Consider the following 26,514-nt stretch of genomic DNA (forward strand, 5'->3'; position numbering starts at 1 on the left):
GAAAAACAATTTCATAAATTCATAGCTCACCCTTCTGAAAAAGAAGATAAAGGTCTGTTTCTTTAACAGCTGTTTCAGAAAATAAGAATACGCATTCCAGCCAAAAATATGACTCACATTCTAATTGAATAGTTAAGTTATATACAAGTAAGACTTCTAGGAACTGGTTTTAACATCTTTCTTCATTTATTATAAATTTAAAGATAATCAAGATAAAAAAAAGTGGGCTAATTAGAACACCATCTTTCAATTGCTTCAATTGTTGTTTAGTAATATGGCAAATAAACGTGAAGAATTTAATATAAGATTAAGAAGGTATCACCTATCAGATAAAAACATTTAATAAATGACATTGATATAATTTGTTAGGTTAGGGAAGGATAGATAATTTTTATCTTTTCTTCACGACACAAAACTAAATAAATTTTAGATACCGCATTAAATGTTTGTTTTTAATCAAGCCATTTTTTTTTAATTCAAATTACATCGAATTTCTGGGTGAAGGAAGACATTTCAAGATTCAAAAATATAAAAGAAGCTACATAGAAAAAAGATAAGTTGGATTACATAAAAACTGAAATTATCTGTAGGTTAAAAATTCAAAAGTAATTAACAAACCAGAAAAAAAATTGCAACAACAAAAGCCACATAAATTTAATATTTCAGTTAAGTTAAAAGCACATAAAACCCAGTAACTCAGTGCCCTCGAGTCGATTCCGACTCATAGCGACCCTATAGGACGGAGTAGAACTGCCCCATAGAGTTTCCAAGGAGCGCCTGGTGGATTCAAACTGCCGACCCTTTGGTTAGCAGCCGTAGTGCTTAACCACTACACCACCAGGGTTTCCTAAAAGCACATACAAACACTAATATCTCCGAAAGAAAGCAATGGGGGAAGGGCAAGAAATACATCTCAAAAGAAAAACAAATGACTAAAATCCTCATAGAAAAATTTCAGCATCTCTAATTATCAAAGAAATGCAAATTGAAACAATAAGAGATTATTTTAACCTATCTTTTTAGTCAACCAAAACCCGTTGCCATCAAGTTGATTCCGATTCATATCGATCCTACAGGACAGAGTAGAACTGCTCCACAGGGTTTTCAAGGAGCAGCTGGTGGATTTCAACTGCTGACATTTTTGGTTAGCAGCCGAGCTCTTAACCACTGCACTACCAGGTCTATTTAGTCAAAGCTTCTAAAAAAGGATAACAGGAAACAGACAACATTTATTGTTTTCTTTACATTGGGTACTGTTTTGAATGCTTGGCAGTAATTCATTACAGTCTCACAACAACACTTTGAGGTAGGTACTATTATTTATCCCATTTTACAAATGTGGAAACTGAGGCACAGAAGTTAAATAACATTTTGTGCTGGCAAGGTCACTTAAATAGGCACAGAAAATAGAAAATAATTTGGCAATATACCTCCACAGCCTTAAAATCATTGATAGCCTATTACAAGTAAATTCTGGGGTTCTTTTTTTTTTTTTTTAGTCTAAAAAACTATTCATGGACTCTATCCAAAACAAATAATCTTAGATGAAAAAGAAAATTTTTACAAGATATTCAACACTACATTATTGACAATAGTGGAAACCGGGAACAATCCAAATATCCAAAATATTGAAATGTTAACTGTGATTCTCTTATGTGTAGAAGGTTAATAGTTGACCTTTTATCTTCTTATTTGCCTCTATTTTCAAAAATCTTAACACTGTGTATATATTTTTAAAATTGGAGTTTAAACTTACATACTACTTTTAAATAGCAAGTAATGTGCTACAGTAAAAGATGGTAAAAGGGGGCTATACCTGAAAAACCTCAAACTTGAATAATCAAAGATAAAAACTAAAAAATAAGCTACAAGAGAATACTGTATACATTGAGCAGCGCACACTTCTACAAAGAAAACTAGAAACAGAAATTCAAAAGAGTGGCTGTTCCCTTCTACAAAGGGAGAAACAATTTTAAATTGTTGATTTATTGAATATTTTAAGTATGCATCAAAATCAAAATTACTTATGTAAATCAATAAAGAAAATACGATCTAAAATTGGAAAAATGCAACTATTTTTAAATAAAACTCTTATATCTACTAGCAGGCAATAGGGCATAGTTTATGCCCTCCAAGTAGGACTACTTTAAGTCAAATTCCAGCTGTGTCACTTGCTAACTGTGTAACCTTGGGTAAGTTATTTAACCTCTCTGAGCCTCATTTCTCTGTGTAATGTGGTTAACTAAAATAATCACACCTCACAGAATTGCTGTGGAAGTTAAATGAAATAATGTATACAAAGCCATTAGCTCAGTAACACATTATGTATGCAAAAGATGATAGTAGTTAATACTGCCTTTACTATTCTAATTATTACATCAATATGTATCATATATTCTATCTTTAAAGATCTAATTCTACCTATTTTCTGAAGGGTTTTTTAAGTGTTGCTAATATAGGTATTTAATATAGGTATTCACAAGGCAATATGAAAGCATTTATAATTCTTCGAGTACATCAGTCTCCCCTTCTTATATTTTCTTGTCTTATGAATACCTCTGCTGTAATTTAACCTGAATAATTCCTTCCCATCGGCATCCTCGGCAACATCACTCACTCATTGCCTTAAAATTACATTAACGATGTTTTTAGCACTTTTAACAATTTACAAATCAATAGAAGTATTCAATCTCACAACTCAACAACCACTTTCATCTGTTCCCTAACATTACTTCATACAGCTTTTCTAATGAATTTACTTTATGACCTTTCTTTGCATGCCTTTAAAACAAGCCTTTAAAGTGCTTTCTTTAATTTCATTTACGTATTTATGGGTTTTAGAGACTGAGATGGTCAAATCTGCAGGACCTGAACATATTCTAAGGCTTTCGAGGGAACTTAAAACCGTTGCCCTTTTCCCCTTCCACACATCAGTCAGCGGTCCCTAGTTGTCTGCCCTGCCCCTCGTCCCATCCAAATCTTGGGCTGCACATGCTCGGGGACTAACATTTTGTTTAACAAAGGGCCTCAGCTGTCAGAGTGCACTGAATTCTGACTCCAGGTGGTTGTTGGTCCTGCCTTTCTACTTTCTGACTCCACACTTAGAATGAGTGGCACCATCTATCTGATCTGGAGCCCTGGTGGCACAGTGGTTAAGACCTTGGCTGCTAATTAAAAGATCAGTAGTTGGAATCCACCAGCTACTTCTTGGAAACCCTAAGAGGAAGTTCTACTTTGACCTACAGGGTCACTACAAGTCGGAATCAACCTGACAGCAACAGGTATCTATCTGACGTAGTAACTTAATCTGCCTGCATGCCTCATCCTCTTGATCCGAATCATACCTCTGTCCTTACAAGAATAAACACTGAATTTATACACACTTCTGACATAACCAGAAAACAGGTTTTTTTCCCCCTTCCTCATGGAAACAAATGCGTTAACAGATACCGTTAACATTGTTCTAACTGAAGATGCTAAAAGGATTCGTGTGTCTCTTTCCTATTGCTAAGTTTATAAACAAAGACTGTAAAAGTACCTTTTTGTTTAGAAAGGATGCTGGCTTGCTTTTTAAGTCTATATTAAAAAACGTACAGAAACCTAACCTTCAGTGTCTACAAATAGGCCAGAAAGTTGTACCTAGTCCACAATTTATGCCCTAAGAAAAACAATAAATAGGGTCAAACTTTGCCCTTGATCATCCGGGATCATGATGGGGAAGGCTCGGTAAGGATAATAGTCATACCCCTCTAGAATCTACCCCCAAATGTCCAGAAGAAACGATCCAGCTTGGGGGTCTTGTGCCACTCAAATAGTTAAAAACTCCAATTCTCCCTGGTGGCACAGTGGTTAAGCGCTTTGCTACTACCAAAAGGTTGGCAGTTTAAACCCATCAGCTGCTCCATGGGATAAAGATGTGGCAGTCTGCATCCATAAAGATTACAGCCTTGGAAACCCTAGGAGGCAGTTCTACCTTGTCCTATAGGATCACTATTTGTTGGAATCAACGTGATAGCAATGAGTTTTGAGTTTAAGCAGGAACAGCACAAGAGTTATAACTACAATTTCTAGGGAATCAGGGGACAGTAAAACCCTTTTGCATTGGTGGTTCAGTGGTAGAATTCTCTCCTTCCATGCCAAAACCTGGGCTAGATTCCTGGTCAGTGCAACTCATGTGCAACCACCCCCCATCTGTCTGTGGAGGCTTGCATGTTACTATGATACTGAGCAGGCTTCAGCAGAGCTTCCAGGCTAAACCAATCTGGGGAGAAAGGCCTGGTGAACTACTTCCAAAAACCAGGCGATGAAAACCTAATGAATCACAGCAGTCTGATCTGTAACTGATCATGGGGATCTTTCTCCCACAGAGCAGCTAGTGAGTTCGAATCGCTGACCTTTTGGTTAGCAGCTGAGCGATTAACCACTGTGCCACCAGGGCTCCTGATGAATCAAAAAAAAACCGCACTGCCATCCAGTCGATTCTGACTCATAGCGACCCTATAAGACACAGGCGAACTTTTGGAAGGTTTCCAAAGCTGTAATCGTTACGGAAGCAGACTGCCCCATCTTTCTCCCATGGAGTGGTTTTTGGTCACCAGCTGAGTGCTTTATCCACTGCGCCACCAGGGCTCCTGATGAATAGGATCTACGAATCTAATATTGCTCAAATAAGACACCATCACTAATGCCTAGGTTAGACAGTTGACATTCCTGTTTTCAAAAACCCATGCTGCCCTCTTCTGGATATTTCTGGGGCACACCTATGAGATTATGTGACAGTAAAAGTTTAGTGAGATGTAATAAATGAAAAGTAATCATTTACTTAACTTATATATTAAAGAATTTAGCCTATATGCTCACAATCAGAAACATATAATTGGTACAATAATTATACCAATTATCATCACCATAATAATCTATTTTAAAACATTTTCCAAATTTTCTGTTCCGAATAATGTTCTAGCAACAGCAAAATGGCTCTGACAATCCAATCATCCAATGCAAATGAGAAGTGAATATTAAATACATATTTAATAAAACATTGAACTTAAGGCAGTCACTTAATGTAGTTCCCTCCCTACTCATTCCCCTGCCTTCCAGAAGCAAACCATGACCTAAATTTGATATTTTTATTTCCAGTTCAATCTTAATACTTTCCCTACCTATAAATATACCCATAATCATATAGTATGATTTTGTGTGTTTTTGTATATGATACTATATTACATATACACACACACTCCCCATAAATGTTCAATGTCATAGGCTATGCTTCTAAATCCAGCCATCCACTGTGGCTGAAAATCAACTGAGAAAATGTGGGTAGCTCCACATAGAGGTATCACTACTATTCTATACATGAGAAATATTCTGCTGGGTCATTAGCGCTATTTTTCTTTTAATTTCTGAATTTTCATTGCTGTCAATCAACCAAGTTTGGGTTAGTAAGAGAAATTAAAAAAAAAACTCAATATTTTAAAATTATTTTCTTCTCTTAGTATTTTATCAGTCTGGTTTCTTTCTCTGTGAAAATGAAAAAAAGTTCCTGGGTCTTGAAAAGTGGACCCCTTTATGCTGGAAACTATAGTAAAAGAAGATTGATAAATAAAAGGGGAAGGTAAAATAGACTGGAGGAGAAGTGGGAGGGAAGGTGTCAGATCATTCCCATCTGTGACTACATAATCCTAATGATTTGGAGGAAGTTTTCTGCTGCGGCTCTCCAGAGGCCTTAAAAATATCTGCCTTCCCTTTTAGTAGAGCTCTTCCTCATACTCCTCTTTTGGCCTCCCCTAGCCTAGAGTTCACATCCTGGTAATTTACCCAAGGCAACCTCTGACAGCATTCAAATTCGGAAAGCATTCTATCTCTAATCACTCCGTGTTGCTTAAATTCTTAGTCATTAGAATAAAATTAAACTAAAATGCTATAGCTCTGATGTATTAAAAAACTATAGTGTGGAAAATCTCTGGAAGAATGTACAAGACACGGCAGTCTGTTTTAAGGGAACCAGGTAGCTAGAAAATAGAAAGGGGAGGGAGACTTACTTTTCATTTATACCCTTTAGTACCTTTGAAACTTTATACTAGGTGCATGCATTATCTATGTATAAAATATTATTAAAATACTGCAGTAAATAATATTCTAAGCACAGATGAAAATGTAGTAAGTCAGTTAAAATTTTAGCAAACCTGTTCAAAAAATATTTTTTAAAAAGTCTTTTATATGGATATTTGAAATGGCAATCTAATTTAATAATAAAGTAAAGGCCCCACTTTAAATTCAAAATCTGAAAACAAGTTCCAGCATCTCTCACAAGGTCAATTATACACGGAGCTGAACCTGCAGCTCTGTTAGACTAGTTTCCGAAGGCTCCGGTTGTCCTGATGCCTTCGATATGCCCCTGCCCGCACCCACCAGAGCATTTTGTTAGTACCTCTCCTTTGTCATTTATATTCTGTCTTATATCAAAGTTACTTGAATACTTCCCTTATCCTCTTTCTAAAATGCAAGTTTATATCCCTGGAACACTTAAACAAATTACTTGGCAGATATTAAGTACCCCCCATCCAAAAAAGTTAACTTTCTGAATTGCTCTCCATGATACTTTGACATGACATGATCCTGAATTACCTAAATATTTTATATCTCAAAGGGCACGTTGGGGATTTTTTTTTCTTATTAGATTTTAATTTTTTCAAATAATCTGTATCAGCTACAAGTTAAAATCTCAGTTAACAAGACTATTCATAGAGACAGAACTCAATTTCAAAGCACTTTGTCTAAATGGACTGTTACCATTTTGGAAAGAATATTAAATAAAGTTCCCTTAAAAAATGAAAAATTAAAATCCTTCAATGTAAAAATTGAGAGTATTAACCATTTACACTAAACCCTCCTAAAATGTCATATTTCTAAAAATATTAGCTTTTTATTTGATATTAGTGTCCAACTTAGAAACACATCACTGAAAAAACAATCCATCTCCACAAACACATGTATAAAATGTCCCAAAGTCATCATTATGAGCTGTCACACTTTCTATAGGCAATTACATTTTCTCTCCCATGTTACAATATATGTTTACGTAAAGGGATTTATTGATAAGTGGAGCCCTGGTGCCACAGTGGCTAAGACCCAAACCCAGTGCCATCGAGTTGATTCCAACTCATAACAGTGGCTAAGAGCTCAGGCTAATTAAAATGTCGACAGTTCAAATCCAGGAACTCCTTCCACTCCTTGGAAACTCCACAGGGCAGTTCTACTTTGTCCTATAGGGTCACTATGAGTCGGAATACTGATAAGTATTTTGAAAACACATACCTTGCCTCTATTAAAGCATACGTTCACTTTTTGCTCAGGTGAACTTGAAAATAATGAGATTTTAGAATGTCTTCAGGGATATTTAAGTCATTTTAAAACAAAAAATAGGAATTTCATTCAATAGATACATTTTAAACTGTGGCTATGCTTCAGGCACACGCCACGCTATTTAAGATCTAATAAGAGGAAAAAAAACTATCTCCATCTTCTCTTTCTATGTGCCCAATAGTAAATGACCATAATTTTGCTTTAAATTTTTATTATTAATTTTAGTTTTAAAATTGAAAGAGTTTTGTTAATTCTCTTGTCACATTTTCTTTGTTATTCTAGATCCCACTTACATGCCTCATAGCAATATAACTTGGCCCCACCGAAGTGAAATCATCTTTTATAATCAACTTACACTACAGTTTTCAGGTGGAACTAGAAGTTGAGTAATCTCGCCACCGTGCACACAGAAGATATGTTTCATTTCTCCAGAAAATATGTCCCAAATGATGACAGAAAAGTCCACACCACCAGAAATGAGGTATCTTTGATCATAACGTGCTGACACCTGATGAGGATATAGCAAACATGTGACTTTGTTCCGATGGCCTCGGAGTGTTCTGTGAGGTGGCCAACCTGTGAAAGAGGTTTTGCTTTTAAAATGGGAAAATCAAAGTCTTACAAAGTTTCAATAAGTAAAAATAGACATGAATTATCAAAGTAGCTATGCATAACTTTGTAACAGAAAAGGCTTATAATTTTATCTTCTAGAACTGCTCTGTCCAACATGGTAGCCACTAGCCACGTAAGACTATTGAGCACTAAAAATGCAGCTAGTCTGATAGAGACATGCTGTAAATGTAAAATATACATGCAATTCAAAGAGTACAAAATATATAATGTAAAATACCTCATTAAAATTTTTATACTGATTATAAATTGAAATGATAAGTTTTTCTATTTTGGGTTAAATATTAAAATTAACTCCACATGTTTCATTTTACTTCTTTGACAAGATTATTAAAAATTTAAAAATTATATATAACTTGCATTATATCTCTGCTGGACAGCACTGTTTTAGAAGATTACCAATTGCTGATAGTAATTATTTTATAAACCACAGAGGTAACTAATAGCAAACAGCATATGTCAAAGAAAGAAAATGGAATACTTGCTTATTTACCGTGAACATTTTTTATTTCAGTAATAGCAACTGAGTATTTTATCATCTGCACATTAAATTCTACCAACCATATACAGCAAACTAACAACTACACTTGTTCATTGTATTTGTTAAAAACAAAGAGCAGGGCATTTTTAATTCACGGTTATACAGTTCTCAAACTCCTTTTTAGATCTTCAGTATACCTCTTCTGAGCATGTGCTCCCCTTGGAGCAGCTGTACGATGGCTGTCTGTGTGGCAGGTACAATAATTATGCTTCCATCTTCACGACCACAAACGAGCCGTCCATGTGCTGGTATATACACACTTGCGGTTACTTTAAGAGGTTCACTACTGTTGGGAATCACACTTAGCTGATCAATAATTCCAGCAGGACAAGGATTCAGTTTATCAAATGCCTCTTGCAAACTAACAGAAGTTGTCATCTCCAGCCCTGCAGAGGTTTTGTTTCATAAAAAAGAAAAATATTGGTACATGTTAAAAAAAAACATTAAAATAAGTGTACTTCTGGTAGATTTGACAGTATACGAAAACATAAAAACTGTCATCAAATATTATCCTAAGAAGAAAATGATACATTTGTATTATGAATTTGTTATTCGATTGTTAGCCTCTAAGATGTCAAATTAAAAGAATTAAAAAGGAAACTGTTGTGCGTGATTTACTACTACCTTCTTCACCTTCCTGCTCCTCAAGTGAGTCTGATATGTTCCAAATAGTCAATCTTCCAGAAGAATCACCCTGAATTAATAGTTTATGGAAGTATTCCTTGCAGCCATAGAAGAACCGAGTGACAGGAGGACAAATTAGCAACTGCCAAAAAAAAAAAAAAAAAAACCATGGTTTAAATATCTTTTGCTATTTTCAATTGAATTATTTCATATATTGGCAACATTTTTCATATAAAGATGTTAATTACTTTCCGTCAGAACAAGAGGTTAAAAAAAATGTGTATAGCATGAGTATTCAACAATATTTTAATATAACATTGTAGTATTACTATACATGTCAACTAATATTCAAATTCAGTATAACACAAATAGCCAAGGATATAAAAACTATATTTATAGTCCTTTTCTAGAGTTAGTATTTTTCTTTTTCCCTCTGCTTAGTGAAAACTGATTACTCACTAAAACAGTACAATTTATGTAATTAGCTGTTATTTATTAATGAATACAAAGATATACCACTCTTCAGCAAAAACAGTCTTCATTTAAAAGGTCAAAAGGAGAAAACCCACTAATCGTAGCTTTTTTGCCCGTTCTTTTTTTTTTATATAATTTTTATTGTGCTTTAAGTGAAAGTCACACAATACTCCCACACAAAAACCCATATACACCTTGCTACACACTCCCAATTACTCTCCCCCTAATGAGAGAGCCCACTCTCTCCCTCCACTCTCTCTTTTCGTGTCCATTTCGCCAGCTTCTAACCCCCTCCACCCACTCATCTCCCCTCCAGGCAGGAGATGCCAACATAGTCTCAAGTGTCCACCTGATCCAAGAAGCTCACTCCTCACCAGCATCCCGCTCCTACCCATTGTCCAGTCCAATCCATGTCTGAAGAGTCGGCCTCAGGAATGGTTCCTGTCCTGGGCCAACAAAAGGTATAGGGGCCATGACCACCAGGGTCCTTCTAGTCTGTCAGACCTTCAAGTCTGGTCTTATGAGAATTTGGGGTCTGCATCCCACTGCTCTCCTGCTCCCTCGGGGGTTCTCCGTTGTGTTCCCTGTCACGGCAGTCATCGGTTGTAGCTGGGCACCATCTAGTTCTTCTGGTCTCAGGATGATGTAGTCTCTGGTTGATGTGCCCCTTTCTGTCCCTTGGGCTTGTAATTGCCTTCTGACCTTGGTGTTCTTCATTCTCCTTTGACCCAGGTGGATTGAGACCAACTGATGCATCTTAGATGGCTGCTTGCTAGCGTTTAAGACCCCAGACGCCACTCTTCAAAGTGGGATGCAGAATGTTTTCTTAATAGATTTTATGATGCCAATTGACTTAGATGTCCTCTGAAACCATGGTCCTCAGACCCCTGCTCCTGCTACGCTGGCCTTCGAAGCATTCAGTTTATCCAGGAAACTTCTTTGCTTTTGGTTTAGTCCAATTGTGCTGACCTCCCCTGTAATGTGTGCTATCTTTTCCTTCACCTAAAGTAGTTCTTATCTACTATCTAATAAGTGAATGCCCGTCTCCCACCTTCCCTCCCTCCTCCCCCCTTGTAACCACAAAAGAATGTTTTCTTCTCAGTTTAAGCTATTTCTCAAGTTCTTATAATAATGGTCTTAAATTTGTCCTTTTGCAACTGACTAATTTCACTCAGCATAATGCCTTCCAGATTCCTCCATGTTATGAAATGTTTCACAGATTCCTCACTGTTCTTTATCGATGTGTAGTATTCCATTGTGTGAACATACCATAATTATATTTATCCATTCATCCGTTGATGGGCACCTTGGTTGTTTCCATCTTTTTCCTATTGTAAACAGTGCTGCAATAAACATGGGTACGCATATATCTGTTCGTGTAAAGGCTCTTATTTCTCTAGGATATATTCCAAGGAGTGGGATTGCTGGATTGTATGGTAGTTTTATTTCTAGCTTTTTAAGGAAGCACCAAATCTGTTTCCAAAGTGGTTGTACCATTTTACGTTCCCACCAGCAGTGTAGAAGTGTTCCAATCTCTCCACAGCCTCTCCAACATTTATTATTTTGTGTTTTTTGGATTAATGCCAGCCTTGTTGGAGTGAGATGAAATCTCATTGTAGTTTTGATCTGCATTTCTTTAATGTTTCGTGCATTCTTGATTGTTGTTGTTGTTGTCAGGTGCCCTTGAGTCAGTTCTGACTCATAATGGCCCTATGTACAACAGAATGAGACTTTGACTGATTCTGCACCATCCACACAATTGTTGCTATGTCTGAGCCCATTGTTGCAGCCACTGTGTCAATCCATCTCACTGAGATTCTTCCTTTTTCATTGACCATCTGCTTTACCAAGCATGATGTCCTTCTCCAGCGACTGGACCCTCCTGATACTGTATCCAAAGTACGTGAGACAAAGTATTGCCATCATCCCTTCTAGGGAGCATTCTGGCTGTGCTTCTTCCGAGACAGATTTGTTTGTTCTTCTGGCAGTTCACAGTATAATCAATGTTCTTCACCAACACCATAATTCCGATGCATCAATTCTTCTTTAGTTGTCCTTAATCACTGCCCAGTTTTCGCACTCATATGAGGCAGCTGAAAATATCATGGCTTGGGTCAGGACTGCCTTAGTCCTTCAAGTGACATCTTTGCTTTTTAATACTTAAAAGTGGTCCTTTGCAGCAGATTTGCCCAATGCGATATGTTGTTTGATGTCTTGACTGTTGCTTCCATGGGCGTTGTCTTAATTATCTAGGGCTGCTATAACAGAAATATCACAAGTGGATAGCTTTAACAAAGATAAATTTATTTTCTCATAGTTTAGGACAGGGTGCAGGCTCCAGAAGGCTTTCTCTCTCTGTTGAGGAAGGTCCTTGTCTTTTTTAGCTTCTGCTCCTGGGCGATCTTCATGTGGCTTGGCATCTCTCTTCCCCCATCTCTGCCTGCTCACTTGCTTGTTTAATCTTTTTTATATCTCAAAAGAGATTGGCTCAAGACACACTATACTAACCCTGTCTCATTAGCATAACAAAGACAATCCATTCCCAAATGGGATTATAACCATAGGCATAGAGGTTATGATTAACAACACATATTTTGGGAGGACACAATTCAATCCATAACAGGCATTGATTGTGGATCCAAGTAAAATGAAATTCTAGCCAACATCAATACTTTCTCCATTTATCAAGGGGTTGCTTACTGGTCCATTTGTGGGAACTTTTATTTTCTTTATGTTGAGGTATAATCTATACTGAAGGCTGTAGTCTTTGATCATCAGTAAGTGCCTTCAAGTTCTCTTCACTTTCAGCAAGCAAGGTTATGTCATCTGTATATCGTAGGTTGTTAATGAGTGTTCCTCCAGCCCTTATGCCGCATTCTTCTTCATATAGTTCTTGTTAGTCACTTCTTATATAGTTCTTGATTAGCCACTGAGAATAGCAGCAAAATTAACCTACCAAGCTTGTGCAACTAGAGAACTACATTTTTTTTTTAATTAGTATATTTTCACCTAATACCATGGTCACATTTATATACTTAATTTGAATCTATCCTGATGTTAGTTATAAACTACTAAGAACAAATATCTTTCTTTAGAGTCTGTGTAAACTTTCATTTTGAAAACTAATTCTTTTTCATCTTAAGATGTTGACCTTCAGTGAAATCTCTTATTTGAAAATGTTAAATCATGGTGGACTCCTAAAATAAAAATTTAGAATATCAATCCACGAACACTTGAATATTAAAGCATAGAATCTTGTCCTGAAAAGCAGTCATAAATAGGTTTCAGTTCTGACAAATAATTATAGCTAACTATCATATTTGATATTAGTTGTTTCCTAAGAAAGCATTAGTTTATGGAAATTACATATATTAAACATAACCAATTATTTGACTTAACTTGAAATCTCAAAATTACTAAGAATTTTACTTGATAAACAACGTACTTAACAAAGAGAAGTTGCTACAGCAGCAGTAATAACCAATATTCCACATTTCAACATACAAATATCTCCCATCACATGATACATCTATTTAAAGTGTACTGGGGTGCTGACATTTAAAGAAACATGCTTGTTACATAAGTCATTATCTCTTAGTTTAATGGGAAGTGACTGTCTCAATTGGAGAGCAGTAAGTAGTTTGAGAGTAAGGGACAAATTATTAAATTAAGGACCTTAATTGCATATAGATGCATAAATCTTAAATACTCAAAATAGTCATAGAAAAACCAATTCCCTTCCCCTTTCCCTCTATATGAAGACGAGATAAAATTTTCAGAATGATTAGGTTGAGAAACACAGGATTCCCCCATTATTACACTTTACTTCCAAAACCAAAGCTTCTTACTTACTGCTCATAGAATATAAACCCCAAAAAAACCAGACCCATTGCCATCAAGTTGATTCTGACAAATAGCGACCCTATAGGACAGAGGAGAACTGCCCCATAGAGTTTCCAAGGAGTGTCTGGTGGATGCGAACTCCCAACCCTTTGGTTAGCAGTCATAGCACTTAACCACTACGCCACCAGGGTTTCCATACATACATACACACATACATAGAATATAGGGTTGAAAAACAAATACTAAGTGCTGTTGCTTTTCAATATTAAATGTACATTAAGCACATTTTCAGAAATCATAATAACATCTCTTTTTATATAGAAAAAAATTCTCTTATTCTTAACTTAGAATATCTAATGATATAATCTCTACATTCTTTTTGGAAGATACTGCAATGCCTAGTTTAAGTAATAAATCAGCTGTTTTCAATCAGTAGTATTACACCTATTATTTTTACCCTTCTAAAATTACATATTACTATATTTATAAAAAAAAATTTTTAAATATTTATAACTGTACGATGGTGTAAAATAAATGTACTCCATCAATATGAATTTTAACAAGAAGTCAATTCTAATATGTAATCAGCATATGCTCAATTGTATTCTTAGAGAAAGGTGAATGCTGTATTACAGGCATATTTATACATACAAAAGAAATATTCAGATTTACAAATTGTACTTAAAGCTGACCATGTTAATAAGTTTTACAACAGCTACCAAGTGGTACGAGTTGTATTCTATGTTTCAAATGCTTAGCTAAAAAAAAAAAATAATAAAAAAAATAAAAAAATTTAAAAAAATAAAAAAAACCAAAATAGACACCAATAATTACGAAAATTTTCAATGTAACTATCAATTATAAATGACACCTGAAGAATTTTACCTCTTTATCTTTTCGATCCAGGAGGCTATGTTGTACAGGAGGAATCAAATTTTCAACTGCTTTCCCCACATCACTGCGGAATGAATCGCTAGCTGGAAGGCAACTAAAAATGGAAAAAATACAACATTCAGTTATAATACTGACATTAAATGTTTTATCATATCATTCAATGTAACAAGGTTTTTTAGACAATAGACCAAAAGTAAATTTTTAAATTACGGTAAATTTAATGTAGTCATTAAAATAAATAGTTGTTATAAAAATATCCTACTTCAAATAAAAATCCACCTAATTTCTGTAATTAGTAGTTAAACTGTAATTACAAATCTAGCTTAAGATGCTACCTAAAATAAATATTTAAATTACATGCATTTTTATACTTTCCGGTTATAACCCAAATTCTGAATCTTTTACTATTTAAGGAAAGTGCTAACTTATTATTTATTGAATACCTGGCAGGTAGTTTGTAAATATAACCTTGCCCATTTTCAGTCCAAATGATTACTTTATCTGCTGATACAAAGTCACCTCCAGTCCATGTCTGTCCATTTTCACTAGGACCTGAACACAATAGGGAATAGTCTCCAGCATCAAATACCTACAAGGAATAAGAAATTCACAATCTAGTCCCTGTTACTGTAATTTAAGTAAGATTCAGTGACACTCCAACTTAAAAAAAAAAAAAACCCTGGAAATGAAGTTGCTTTTAACAAATTCAGCCCTTTAGAGTTCACTGCCTCAGATAAAGACATTCTGTCAGTGAGCCAAGGGGCACAGTCACCTTTCATAGGGAAAACACAACCAGACGCCCAGCTGTATGCAGACACGAAATCTAAATGGTTAAAATATTCTTGCACCAAGCTTTTCCTTAAGAATATCTTTGGAAGTCTGGTAAACCAATATTTTGAGGGGTAGAAATATAGCCACTTCTAAGAAGTTATCTCACCCTCCAGTATTTGGAGCACACAACCAAAAGTGACCTCTGTGTGAATGCACAAAAAGAGATGCTCTGGCAATTCTGACAATAAATTGGCTTGGATTCTTCCTCAAATATTGGTTCAGTATCCTGAAAAGAGAAAAGATTTGTAAAACTTTGGGAATGTTTTGGTTGTCAGTTAAAATTATCACATATTTCATCATTTCAGCTCCTCATAAAGGGGCCAAGGTAAAAAGCAGCAAAAATACACTCTAATAACAGCTGGACCCAAATGTATTTGCTTCAAGGCTATATTCAAGATTAAAACACTGATGACAGAATGTCACCACTCTGGCAATGACAGATGACAAAAGCTTGAATTAATACCAATTTTTATAGCTACAGGTGCTTTTAGTAAAAAAAAAATTTGATCGATCATCCAGTTTCCCCCACATTTAATGCCTAAAAATTCCCTCGCTGAAGAGATTAGCATAGATATTGTCAGAAATTGATCTGCCTTTCTTACTGGTAAAACATAACAAGGAATTCAAGCCCACAGAACTGAGATAGAGGGCAAAAAATGGCTTTATATACTTTTTGTGTCAGTTTGTTTAGCTTTATTTTTTCCCTCCAGCAAACTACCTTTTAACTAAAACAGAAGCAATTGAGGAAAACTCCACCTCTTTTATGTTCTCTACTTCATATCCTGTGCAATGTTTCTCTACTTCGAATTCTGGATAGAACAGATGTCTACCATCAAAAGCAAAGAAAATAAGAGTATCTTCTATACCATATCAACAAGACTATCAAAAAGAACAGCTTTCTCCCTCCCCCATAGGGAAATATGTGTGGTGGATATAACTACTACAATTTAAGACTACTTATATTTATTAAGAAAAGCTGACAAGTCCCCTGCCGTCTCATTTGTCTCACCTGCGAACCACTTATTTCAGAGGTAACGATCCACACCTTCAAAATGCCCGTCACTGAGAGTGCAACCACAGTGTCCTCTAAACAGAAAGGAACAAGCAGCCAAAGTTTACAAGTATAACATGCATCCTTTCTACATATTGAGGTGGTCCGCTTTAATGAAATTAAATAACAGTATGTTTTATAATTAGCCAAAAAACATAATTCTGTGGGTTATGAAATAATAGAATTCATATTTTGAAACACAGCTTAATAGAGATGAACAAAACTTTGGAATTCAAGAAGTTGTTTCCAGCTACTTGAGTGTTTTTATTATTTTGAATCAACAATTAATGCCCTTGATTATTATGTTAACAAAGAATTTTTATTCATCAAAATGGACAATTTTTAATAATTTACCATGAATGAGCACGGTCACTTTGTTTGGATGCACTCATTGTCCCCTTTCCCACCTACTTCCACAAATTTGGTTGCATACTACATACTCCATAGGTTGTGATCAAGAGAAAGACATGATATAAAATCCAAATTCATAAGCTTCAGCTAAGAGGCCAGGCACAGCATCACAGGAATATGTGTGAACTTTGACACACTAACATTTCAAAGCAGTCTAAAACAGGTTTCCAAGGAGTATGTTAAAAATGACATTTTTCTTCACTAATTAGCCAATGAACTGTGGCGAACTTAACCAGCCTATCTTAAACTCAATTTGCTTACCTGTTTAGCAAACATTAAGTACAAAAAAATCAAACCAGTTGCCATCAAGTCAATTCCATCTCATAGTAACCCTACAGGACAGAATAGAACTGCCCCATAGGCTTTCCAAGAACGGCTGGTGGTCAAGTTGCTAATCTTTTTTTTTTGCCAACCGAGATCTTAACCACTGCCATCAGGCTCACACAGCAAATACAACCTACCTTAATGGGTTATTATGAGAATTCAGATGCATCACAGGTGTAGCACTTAGCACATACTAAGTCTTCAATAAACATTAGTTATTAAAAAGAATTGCTTGCTATCTTTAAGTGAAAAGATTATCATACTGCATAATTTCCTAGGCAACATAAGACACTACCTAAAAACCTACTGGGATACACTAATTACCACATTTTCCATGATTCCTATACAGGGAAGCGATAACAATTGCTCACAACTATTGTCAATGACAGTAAAAATGCAACATATCCATGTATCTAAAATTCTCAAATACGCACAGATAAGAATATGGTAAATGTGCTTAAAATGTGGAATACAGTAAATGTACAAAAATGCACATGTTTACAACATTATAAGCCAATAACATTTAGAATTACATGGACTACACAAAATTTTCTATTAAAATTGCATACTATTCTGTTCAGACTATCAGACCATGGGGTGTGCTCATATATCCCATATATGGAGAGAGTATAATAATTTAAAATGTGCAAACTGTCGGTCACAGACATAAGTACATTTTTTTAAAGAAAACATTGACTGTAACTAAGATTAGGAGTGGTGCCCTGGTGGCACAGTGATTAAGAGCTTGCCTGCTAACCAAAAGGTCAGCAGTTCTAATCTACTAGCCACTCCTTGGAAACCCTATGGGGTAGTTCTACTCTGTCCTATATGGTTGCTATGAGTCGAAATGACTCCATAGCAATGGATTTTAAGATTAGAGGTGAACATGCTAATAAGTTCCCTATTGCCTGGAAAATTTAATTGAATCTCACTTTCACTTTTCATGCTTTTGCTGTCATGTTGTTAAGTGCTGTCAAGTCAGTTCTGACTCATAGTGACCCTATGCACAAAAGAACAAAATACTGCCAGTCCTGCACCATCCTCACAATCATTGCTATGTTTGACCCATTGTTGCAGCCACTGTGTCAATTCGTCTCATCAAGGGTCTTCCTCTTTTTCAATGACCCTCACTTTACCAAGCATGATGTCCTTCTCCAGGGAGCAGAGCGTGTCCTTGGGACCCAGGGTCCCTGAACCTGAGAAGCTCCCCAACCATGGGAAGATTGAGGACAAGGACCTTCCTCCAGAGCTGTTAGAGAGAGAGAGAGAGCGTTCCTCTGGAGCTGATACCCTGAATTTGGACTTTCAGCCTACTTTACTGTGAAGAAATAAATTTCTCTTTGTTAAAGCCATCCACTCGTGGTACTTCTGTTACAGCAGCACTAGATGACTAAGACACTACAGTTCCACGATTATTTCCAAGGGGATAAGATAATCTTCCTCCACTTCAGAAAATCACCCCCACACTCTAAAACTGCCAGAACTTAGTGATCTATCTCATGTAACGAATATCATCTAACACTTTAAGTCCCAATTCAGTCAAAGACTGTTTCATGAAGGAGGACACAGACCATAAATTATTGGAATAACTATTTCTAAATAGGACAATATAACTGAAAGAATTAATTTACGATAAACTACAGGACTTCATAATAAATTAAACATTGAGTCATGGTGCTAAAGTTTCTAAAAAGCATAATCCACGAACCTTGTGTTCGGTGAGAGCGAATAATACTCATGGAGCTAATCCAGTCTGGAGATATCTTTGACACCAAGGAGTATAACACTTCCAGGCTGGTGGCATCCACAACAAGGATTTCAGGGTAATGTCCATGGCATAAGAGCCTCCCTTCTCGCTGATTTCCAACAGAGAACTGGTAGAACTAAATTCATGTCAAAAAGGAAAAAAGATTTTTAAATGTTCTCTTTTAGTTTAGACACTTGATTTATATGCATCATCAAGCTTATTATGATATTCTCCTAAATGCTTAACTTCTTCAGTAATATTTCCAGACATTTGATACCTGTTATATTCAGGTATATTCATATACCTGTGTATACTCATAAACAAATATCAAGTTAATTCTGTAACATTTCAAAATAGCTAACAAAAAATATTCTTTTCCTAACATCTTATCCTCCCTTTTGAACTATATTGGAGTCCAATTCATAATTAATTTTTCTTTTTATCCCCCTCTAGCATCTAAAACGGAAACCTTGGTGGCATAGAGGTTAAGTGCTATGGCTGCTAACCAAAATGTTGGCAGTTTGAATCTACCAGGTGCTCCCTGGAAATTCTATGGGGCAGTTCTACTCTGTCCTATAGGGTTGCTATGAGTCAGAATCAACTCGATGAAAACAGGTTTTTGTTGTTATTGTTTTTAGCATCTAAAACAGGACTGTAGAATGAATTAAAAAAAAACACCTGGAAAAAATCAGCTTCACAAACCAGGGCAAAAGGGGTGCTCCAGTAGGTTCCCCAAATAAGAATTTTAGATGAATGGGATTAGGTGAGAATAGGCTTATATTTTTAATAGTTTATGACAAAACAAAATTTACTAGTAAAGGATAACTCATGTTCAAATATATTATAATCAGAAATATATTCTGATTAAACTAAGTGTTGCATCAGAGTACAGTGTGACACAACTGTGGAAGCCATTCTGACAGTATGCATTTTACACTTTGTGCAGAAGAAAAATAAAACAGGCAATGCCATCATGATCTACAAGTTACTCAACCAAGAACTGCTCAAGAGGAAACAATTGATTTTCGTCAATCAAAGAGCAGAGGAAGAATAACTATCAAAACAGACCAAGAAACTTACCATAGCCTCCAAAAAACAGTAACTCTCCTAGTAATTGACCCTCCTAAGGGATTTTTAGAAGGTGAAGCTATCTAACACCTAGACCACTACTCTCAAGGGACTGTACCCTACATGAATCACGTGTGGGCAAGCTAGTGATATCACAAAGGGCAATGCTGTAATTACTCCATAACTGGGGAAATAACTAAGAAACCCTGGGTCCAGTCTGTTCCCATACCCATTATCCCTATTCTCAGAGCTCAAAACTGTGTGTGAAGGAATACAATCTTTAGTCATTTACGGAGAGCACAGTACAGGAAGCAGCAAAACTTCTTAAATGTAAACATTAATCATGGAGCACATTAACTAAAAACAAGGTATTAAATGGAAAAAAAAAGAAACCAGTTGCCATCAAGTCAATTCCTACTCGTGGTGATACCATGTGTGTCAAGAGTATAACTGTGCTCCATAGGGTTTTCAATGGTTGATTTTTTAGTAGATTGCCAGGCCTTTCTTTAGAGAAGAACAAGGAAACACCACTAGAACTCCAAGAGATGGTCTAATAAAATGCAGACGGCCACAAAGGAACACCTCTAGATCTCAGAAGGTTGATTTACAAAACACAACACACAATGGGAGCTTCCAGGGACTGCCAGTCTCATATATAATATTGTAACTATAGGGGCCTTAACCCACATCGAGGAGGAAAGGATGGATGCAGAGGAGCAAACTTTGTCAGTGTTCCTTCAACACCAGCCAGGAGAGACACTGCACTCCAGTCAATAGAGAAGAGATCTCTCCTGTAGGCAGGAATATTTTATTAAACCTGCCTTGCTAAATGCCTCCTGCCTTTTGTTTTAATGTTATAGTTCCAAACAATCTTCTGAGCACTAATTGAGCTTTCATGATGCTTGGATACTGGCAAAGAAAGTGTCCTGAATGGGAAAGCAACTTTTTCAAATATTAAAATAGGATGCCACACGTGATAATTTAATAAATTGGCATTTCCTTGTGATTTAAATAAGTGCCAGTGTCACTAAAAGTTTTATCATCTCTGCATATATAAAAACAACCCATTTCTGGACCTAAGAAGTTGGAAAGAACTGGCACCCAACTGATGAATCTGCCAAAAAGCAACTTCTACTTAGAGGTGGCAACCATTTTAAATAATACAAACGACTGAAGCAGGGCCTGATAAATAGTAAGCACTAAAAATAAACAGATAAAATAAAAAGTAAGCACTAAAGATATGGTGAAAATAAATAAAAATACTTTTCCTATAATGTAAACCAAGATTTTTTAAATCATAAAACACAGTCAAAATATTTATAGCCAATGAATTCAAGGCATTTAGATACAGTTTTAAATTAGAATAAGTTGTTTATAAAATCAAGAAATCTACATCATTTTAATACCCCTCTTCTCACTACAAACCTTAATGATTCTGCACATAATAAAAATAAGCAATATATGCCCTTTAAATCAAAGGCATGTGCCCCAACGGTATTGAAGAAGCAATTTTTAATAGTCCCTGGGTAGCACAAACACTCAAGCACTCATCTGCAAACTGAAACATTGGCAGTTCAAGTCTACATCGAGGCACGTCGGATGAAAGACCTGCTGATCTACTTCCAAAAGAATAGTCACTGAAAACCCCATGGAGCACAGTTCTATTCTGACATAAACGGGGTCGCCATGAGTCAGAATAAACTTGACGGCAATTGGGTTCAGTTTTTGTTTTGGTTTTTTTGTTTTGTTTTGTGTGAAAAACCTTTGCCGGGGCAAGAAATAGTCACAAAAGACCCAACTCACTAATCACAACCTTCCCCCACAAACATCTTCCTTTGCTTTTTTTCATTTGTGGTATCACAGTTTCGTTTCTCGACCCACGAAACAGGTCAGTTTGTGTCAATCATCAGCAGACAAAAAAAAAAAAGATTTTGTTTTAAAGGAGACAGTATGATGTAACAGAAAGAACACAGTCCCTAGAGTTGAAGAAATCTGATTTGGGATCCTGGAGCCAGGAATGACTCACCATAAGACTTGGGCAAGTCACGTTAAGTGCTCTGGATCTCCTCTTCCTTACATGTAAAATGATAGACTCCTACTTAATTTGTAGGGATGTGATATGGTAAGTGAAATACCACACAAGGAATGTCTAAATGTGAACTCCTGAAACTAATGCCCTGAGATAATCTTTAAACCTTAAGTCAAAAATACCCTGTGAAGTCTTCTTAAAACCAAACAATAGTTTAGCTTAATAGTAAAGAACATCTGCCTTGAGCATTGTGCTCTTTCAAGATCTATCTATATGGGATCAAACTGACAATAGCAACTCAAAAGATTAGATAGGGAGCTTAAGGGGCAGTGAGTTTATGTTAATGGGGGAGGAATAACTCAGAAAGGAGGGTGAGAAGGGTTGTACAACTGAAGAATTAATCAATGTCACTGAATTGTATATGTAGAAATCAATGAATTGGTATATGTTTGTTGTGTATATTCTTAACACCAGTACAATGATTTTTTTTTGTTTAATGCCTATACTCAATAAATGTGAGTTGTCTTCCCTATCCTTCCCATTGAGAACATAAACAATATTTTCTATATACTTGGTAATTTTCTCAGTCTTTAGCACAGTAAGTAGTCAGGAAATTGAAGCAGAGAGAATTTGAAAATTACAAAACAGTAAGAAAGAATACAAGGACTGTAACTCAGAAACTACAAATTCCTGTGTAATATTCTACATATAATATGAAATGGTCATGTCTTCTAAAGAGTTGGAAAGCCTTAAAAAATAAATTAATTAATTTAAAAGTACCCAAAAACTAACAGTGCAAGGAATGTAAAGGATATGTATCCCAAAACAGATCAGTTTGTGTTAATCACCAATAGAACCATAAAGGCATCAGCAAGAGAGAATTCTATTATATAAGATCTAAAGCACTTACTCATAAAGGGGCTATCACCTGTGAGAACAGATGTTATAGACTAAATCCTGTCTCCAAAAAATCTGTGTTGTAAATTCTAACCTCTATGCCTGTGGTTATAATCCCATTTGAGAATGTGTTCTTTATGTTATGTTAATGTGACAGGGTGTCAACCTCTTTGGAGATTTAAAAGAGATTAAACAATGAAGCAGAGCAGAGATGGGGTAAGACCGATGTCAAGACACATGAAGATTGTCCAGGAGCAGAGGCTAAAAGAAACAAGAACCTTCCTCCAGAGCTGACAGAATGAGAGAACTTTCCCTTAGAGCTGGCACCCTGAATTCAGGCTTCTAGCCTCCTAAACTGTGAGAAAATAAATTTCTGTTTGTTAAAGCCGTCCACTTGTGGTATTTCTGTTATAGCAGCACTATATAACTGAGACAGCAGGATAGCCAGAAACAGCAGGAGCAGAGGTGGTAATTGGCTTGCCCCATATCTTTCCCTATAAGTCCCCTTCTCTGTCCTACCTTCCCCAGTGTGCCATCTTATGAAGAACTTTCACTACTCTAATTCTGGACTTCTTTTCCTATTATCCTTCCCCAGCCATTTTACATATAAAAATATAGGCTCAATGTCTAAAAAAAAAAAAATTTTTTTTTTTAGATTTTATTATTGTAATAAATTGTGCTAACATGAGCATTTACAGAAGCAAATACTAACCTGAATGCCAGTATGTGTGCAGGCTAACTTTGTAAATTCTATACATCTGCCGTCATTCACATCCCAGAGGCACATCTCTCTATAAAACAAAATAAATAATACTTCAGTTTAAATCTGATTTTTAAAAGCACTGTTCAACTTCGTCCCTGAGGTTTCACATTAATCTCCTATTAAAACTAATATATTTCATAAAAAGTTATGTGTATTTGTTGTTGCTGTCTGTCAAAACTTTGGGTCCTCTCACCCACCGCATCTTAAACCCCCCAATCCACATTCTTTCTGGGCCCATGGTAAGATTGCACTTCCTGGTTTCCTTTTCGTTGGTTAGGGCTTTGTGAGTAGTTCTGCCAGAGGGATGTGAAACCCTCAAGAACTCTCTTTCTCCTCTGCATGTACTCCAGATAAGTGGTTCCTCACTCACCCTGAACCTTGAAATAATGATAACAAAGTAGAGTAGAGCTTCCAGATGACCCATGATTGGCAAGTGACAAAAAACAAGAAATAAACTTTTAATCTAAACAACTGAGATTTTTCAGTGGTTATCATAGCCTAGTGTTACAGCTTTGTAGTCATGTTTCACTTCCATAGTGAAGACTTTATAATTTATATAACCAAAATAACTTGACTATATAAAAGTACTATTTCCTTATATTAACAACACATTTAATTTACATTTAAGTTATTGGCATATGAGGTAGAAAATTTAGTACTGCAAAAACAAAAGTTAATGTATCAATTGGTCTCAACCCACCTGGACCAAAGAAAAATGAAGAACACCAAAGACACAAGGTAATTATGAGCCCAAGAAACAGAAAGGGCCACATAAATCAGAGACTACATCAGCCTGAGACTTGAAGAACTAAATGGTACCTGGCTACAGCTGAAGACTGCCCTGACAGGGAACACAACAGAGATCCCCTGAGGGAGCCGAGAGTAGTGGGAATAGACTCCAAATTCTCGTAAAAAGACCAGACTTAATGGTTTGACTGAGACTAGAAGGACCTCGGTGGTCATGGCCCACAGACCTTCTGTTAGCCCAAAACAGGAACCATTCCCAAAGCCAACTCTTCAGACAGGGATTGGACTGGACAATGGGATAGCAAATGATACTAGTGAAGAATGAGCTTCTTGGATCAAGTAGACACATGAGACTATGTTGGCATCTCCTGTCTGGAGGGGAGATGAAGAGAGCAGAGGGGGTCAGAAGCTGGCCGAATGGACACGAAAAGAGAGAGTGGAGGGAAGGAGTGTGCTGTCTCATTAGGGGGAGAGCAATTAGGAATATATAGCAAGGCGTATATAAATTTTTGTATGAGAGACTGACTTGAGTTGTAAACTTTCACTTAAAGCAAAAATAAAAATTAAAAAAAAAAGATTTCAGGCTAGAAAACCCTATAGGGCAGTTCTACTCTGTCCCATGGGGTCGCTATGGGCAGGAATTGACTCAATGGCACCTAACCACCACCACCACCAAAGTGTGAGAACAGTTTGCACAGGCAAAGGGGAACCAGAAGGGAGGGCTCTAAAGAGGAGGAGCACATTCTATCAGCAGAGGTCAGACAGGGTCAGCCACTGGAGTGTTTTGGGGAATGATAGGAGGTGAAGGTAGATGACAGCAAGGCTTGGATATTCAGCTAAGCTGTATTTGTCCAGTTGGCAATGGGGAGCTCGTGAAGATTCTTGAGGATGTGAGGGAGGAGCATAAGGCACTGAAGAGGTGATTCGTGCAATGCGGGAAGTGTGAATACGAGGCTCCCCAGGAGATGATTGGCTGGATCCACTCGGATTCACGGAGAAGGCTGCTCAGATCTTGGGCCCTTAATTCTTTAGGTTCCGCTCCATTATTATTAAACTCCCAATCCTCTGGGAGGGGTAAACCAAAAGATGTTATCAAATACTATCAGATTTTTTCCAAGTGTGACTTCAAGCTGGTTTCTATAGAAGAGACACACCTTGGAAGCGTTTTAACAGGAAAGAGAGATACAGGGTGAGGAGTCAGGGGGTAGGCTTTGCTAGGTTACTGAAGAAAGCTGCCAAACCAAACTGGTTGCCCCATAGAGTTTCCAGGGAGCGGCTGGTGGACTCAAACTGCCGACCTTGTGGTAATAGGCCATAGCTCACTGAAGCTCTTAACCACTGCGCCACCAAGGCTCCTTGTGTGGGTGCCATAAGGAACTAAAAACTGAAGTTGAGCATTCCCAAGGAGGACAGGGGTTTGAATAGAAAAAAGCTACAAATTTAGGTGATGAACTTAAATTCTTGCCCCAGTTCTGACAGTTATTGGCTGTATAGTTTTGGGTAAGTGGCTTCTCAGTTCTTCATTTGCAAAGTGGATGAGGAGCCTCAAGGGCTACGCAGTGTCTGGCACACCATAAAAACTTAATAAATACTCATTAATTAATTAACCATTAAAAAAAAGTTAAAGTTAACTAAATCCCAAACTTTGGCAAATTAAATACAATATTTCAGTTTTGATTCTGTATTTATTGCAGAAATTTTATTGGAAATTAGAAATGTCAATACATTCTGCCTTTTGAAAAGGAAACTTAAGATTTATTTAACAGAAAACAACATTAATAGAATGCAATAATCCTCATATTGTTAAAGTTTTTAATATGTCATTTTCCGTATCTTACATGGCATGAAACAATTTTTCACAAGGCACTCAATCTATTTATACACATATAGTTTGGAAACCCTGGTGGTGTAGTGGTTAAGACCTATAGCTGCTAACCAAAAGGTCGGCAGTTTGAATCCACCAGGCACTCCTTGGAAACCATATGGGGCAATTCTACTCTGTCCTATAGGGTCGCTATGAGTCAGAATCAAGTCCATGGCAATGGGTTTTTTGGGTAGTATAATTATGCTTTAATTGACAAGAAAGTACTAAATTTTTACCTGATGCTCCTCTTATCATTCCAAAGAGTTTTACAAAGTTCTCTTCAAATCCATAATATTATGGATTTGGTCCCTAATCCAAATCCATAATGGTGGAGGGGGAGGGGGAGTGGGAACGTCTAATAGAGTTCTCTTCAAGTTTCCCAAGGCTCTTCGATAATATATTGTGTAA

General features: G+C 36.4%; 1 protein-coding gene across 7 annotated transcripts in view; it reads right to left on the reverse strand.

Moving 5' to 3' along the window:
* The window catches only part of WDR7 (WD repeat domain 7), a 429,516-nt gene that overhangs the window by 344,870 nt on the left and 58,132 nt on the right, over positions 1 to 26,514 (reverse strand). For 6 of the 7 annotated variants that reach the window (XM_064294478.1, XM_064294472.1, XM_064294474.1 and 3 more), the window contains 9 exons: positions 23,445 to 23,523; positions 18,700 to 18,874; positions 16,215 to 16,291; positions 15,312 to 15,431; positions 14,818 to 14,963; positions 14,366 to 14,468; positions 9,164 to 9,305; positions 8,677 to 8,925; positions 7,724 to 7,944 (listed from right to left, as the gene is read on the reverse strand). In XM_064294478.1, the coding sequence (XP_064150548.1) occupies positions 7,724 to 7,944; positions 8,677 to 8,925; positions 9,164 to 9,305; positions 14,366 to 14,468; positions 14,818 to 14,963; positions 15,312 to 15,431; positions 16,215 to 16,291; positions 18,700 to 18,874; positions 23,445 to 23,523 (1,312 nt within the window). Of the gene's footprint in view, positions 1 to 7,723; positions 7,945 to 8,676; positions 8,926 to 9,163; positions 9,306 to 14,365; positions 14,469 to 14,817; positions 14,964 to 15,311; positions 15,432 to 16,214; positions 16,292 to 18,127; positions 18,225 to 18,699; positions 18,875 to 23,444; positions 23,524 to 26,514 lie in introns of those variants that run through there. The other variant, XM_064294477.1, reaches the window with a different exon arrangement.

This window comes from Loxodonta africana, chromosome 11 (genome assembly GCF_030014295.1).
Source record: "Loxodonta africana isolate mLoxAfr1 chromosome 11, mLoxAfr1.hap2, whole genome shotgun sequence".
Classification (NCBI taxonomy): domain Eukaryota; kingdom Metazoa; phylum Chordata; class Mammalia; order Proboscidea; family Elephantidae; genus Loxodonta; species Loxodonta africana.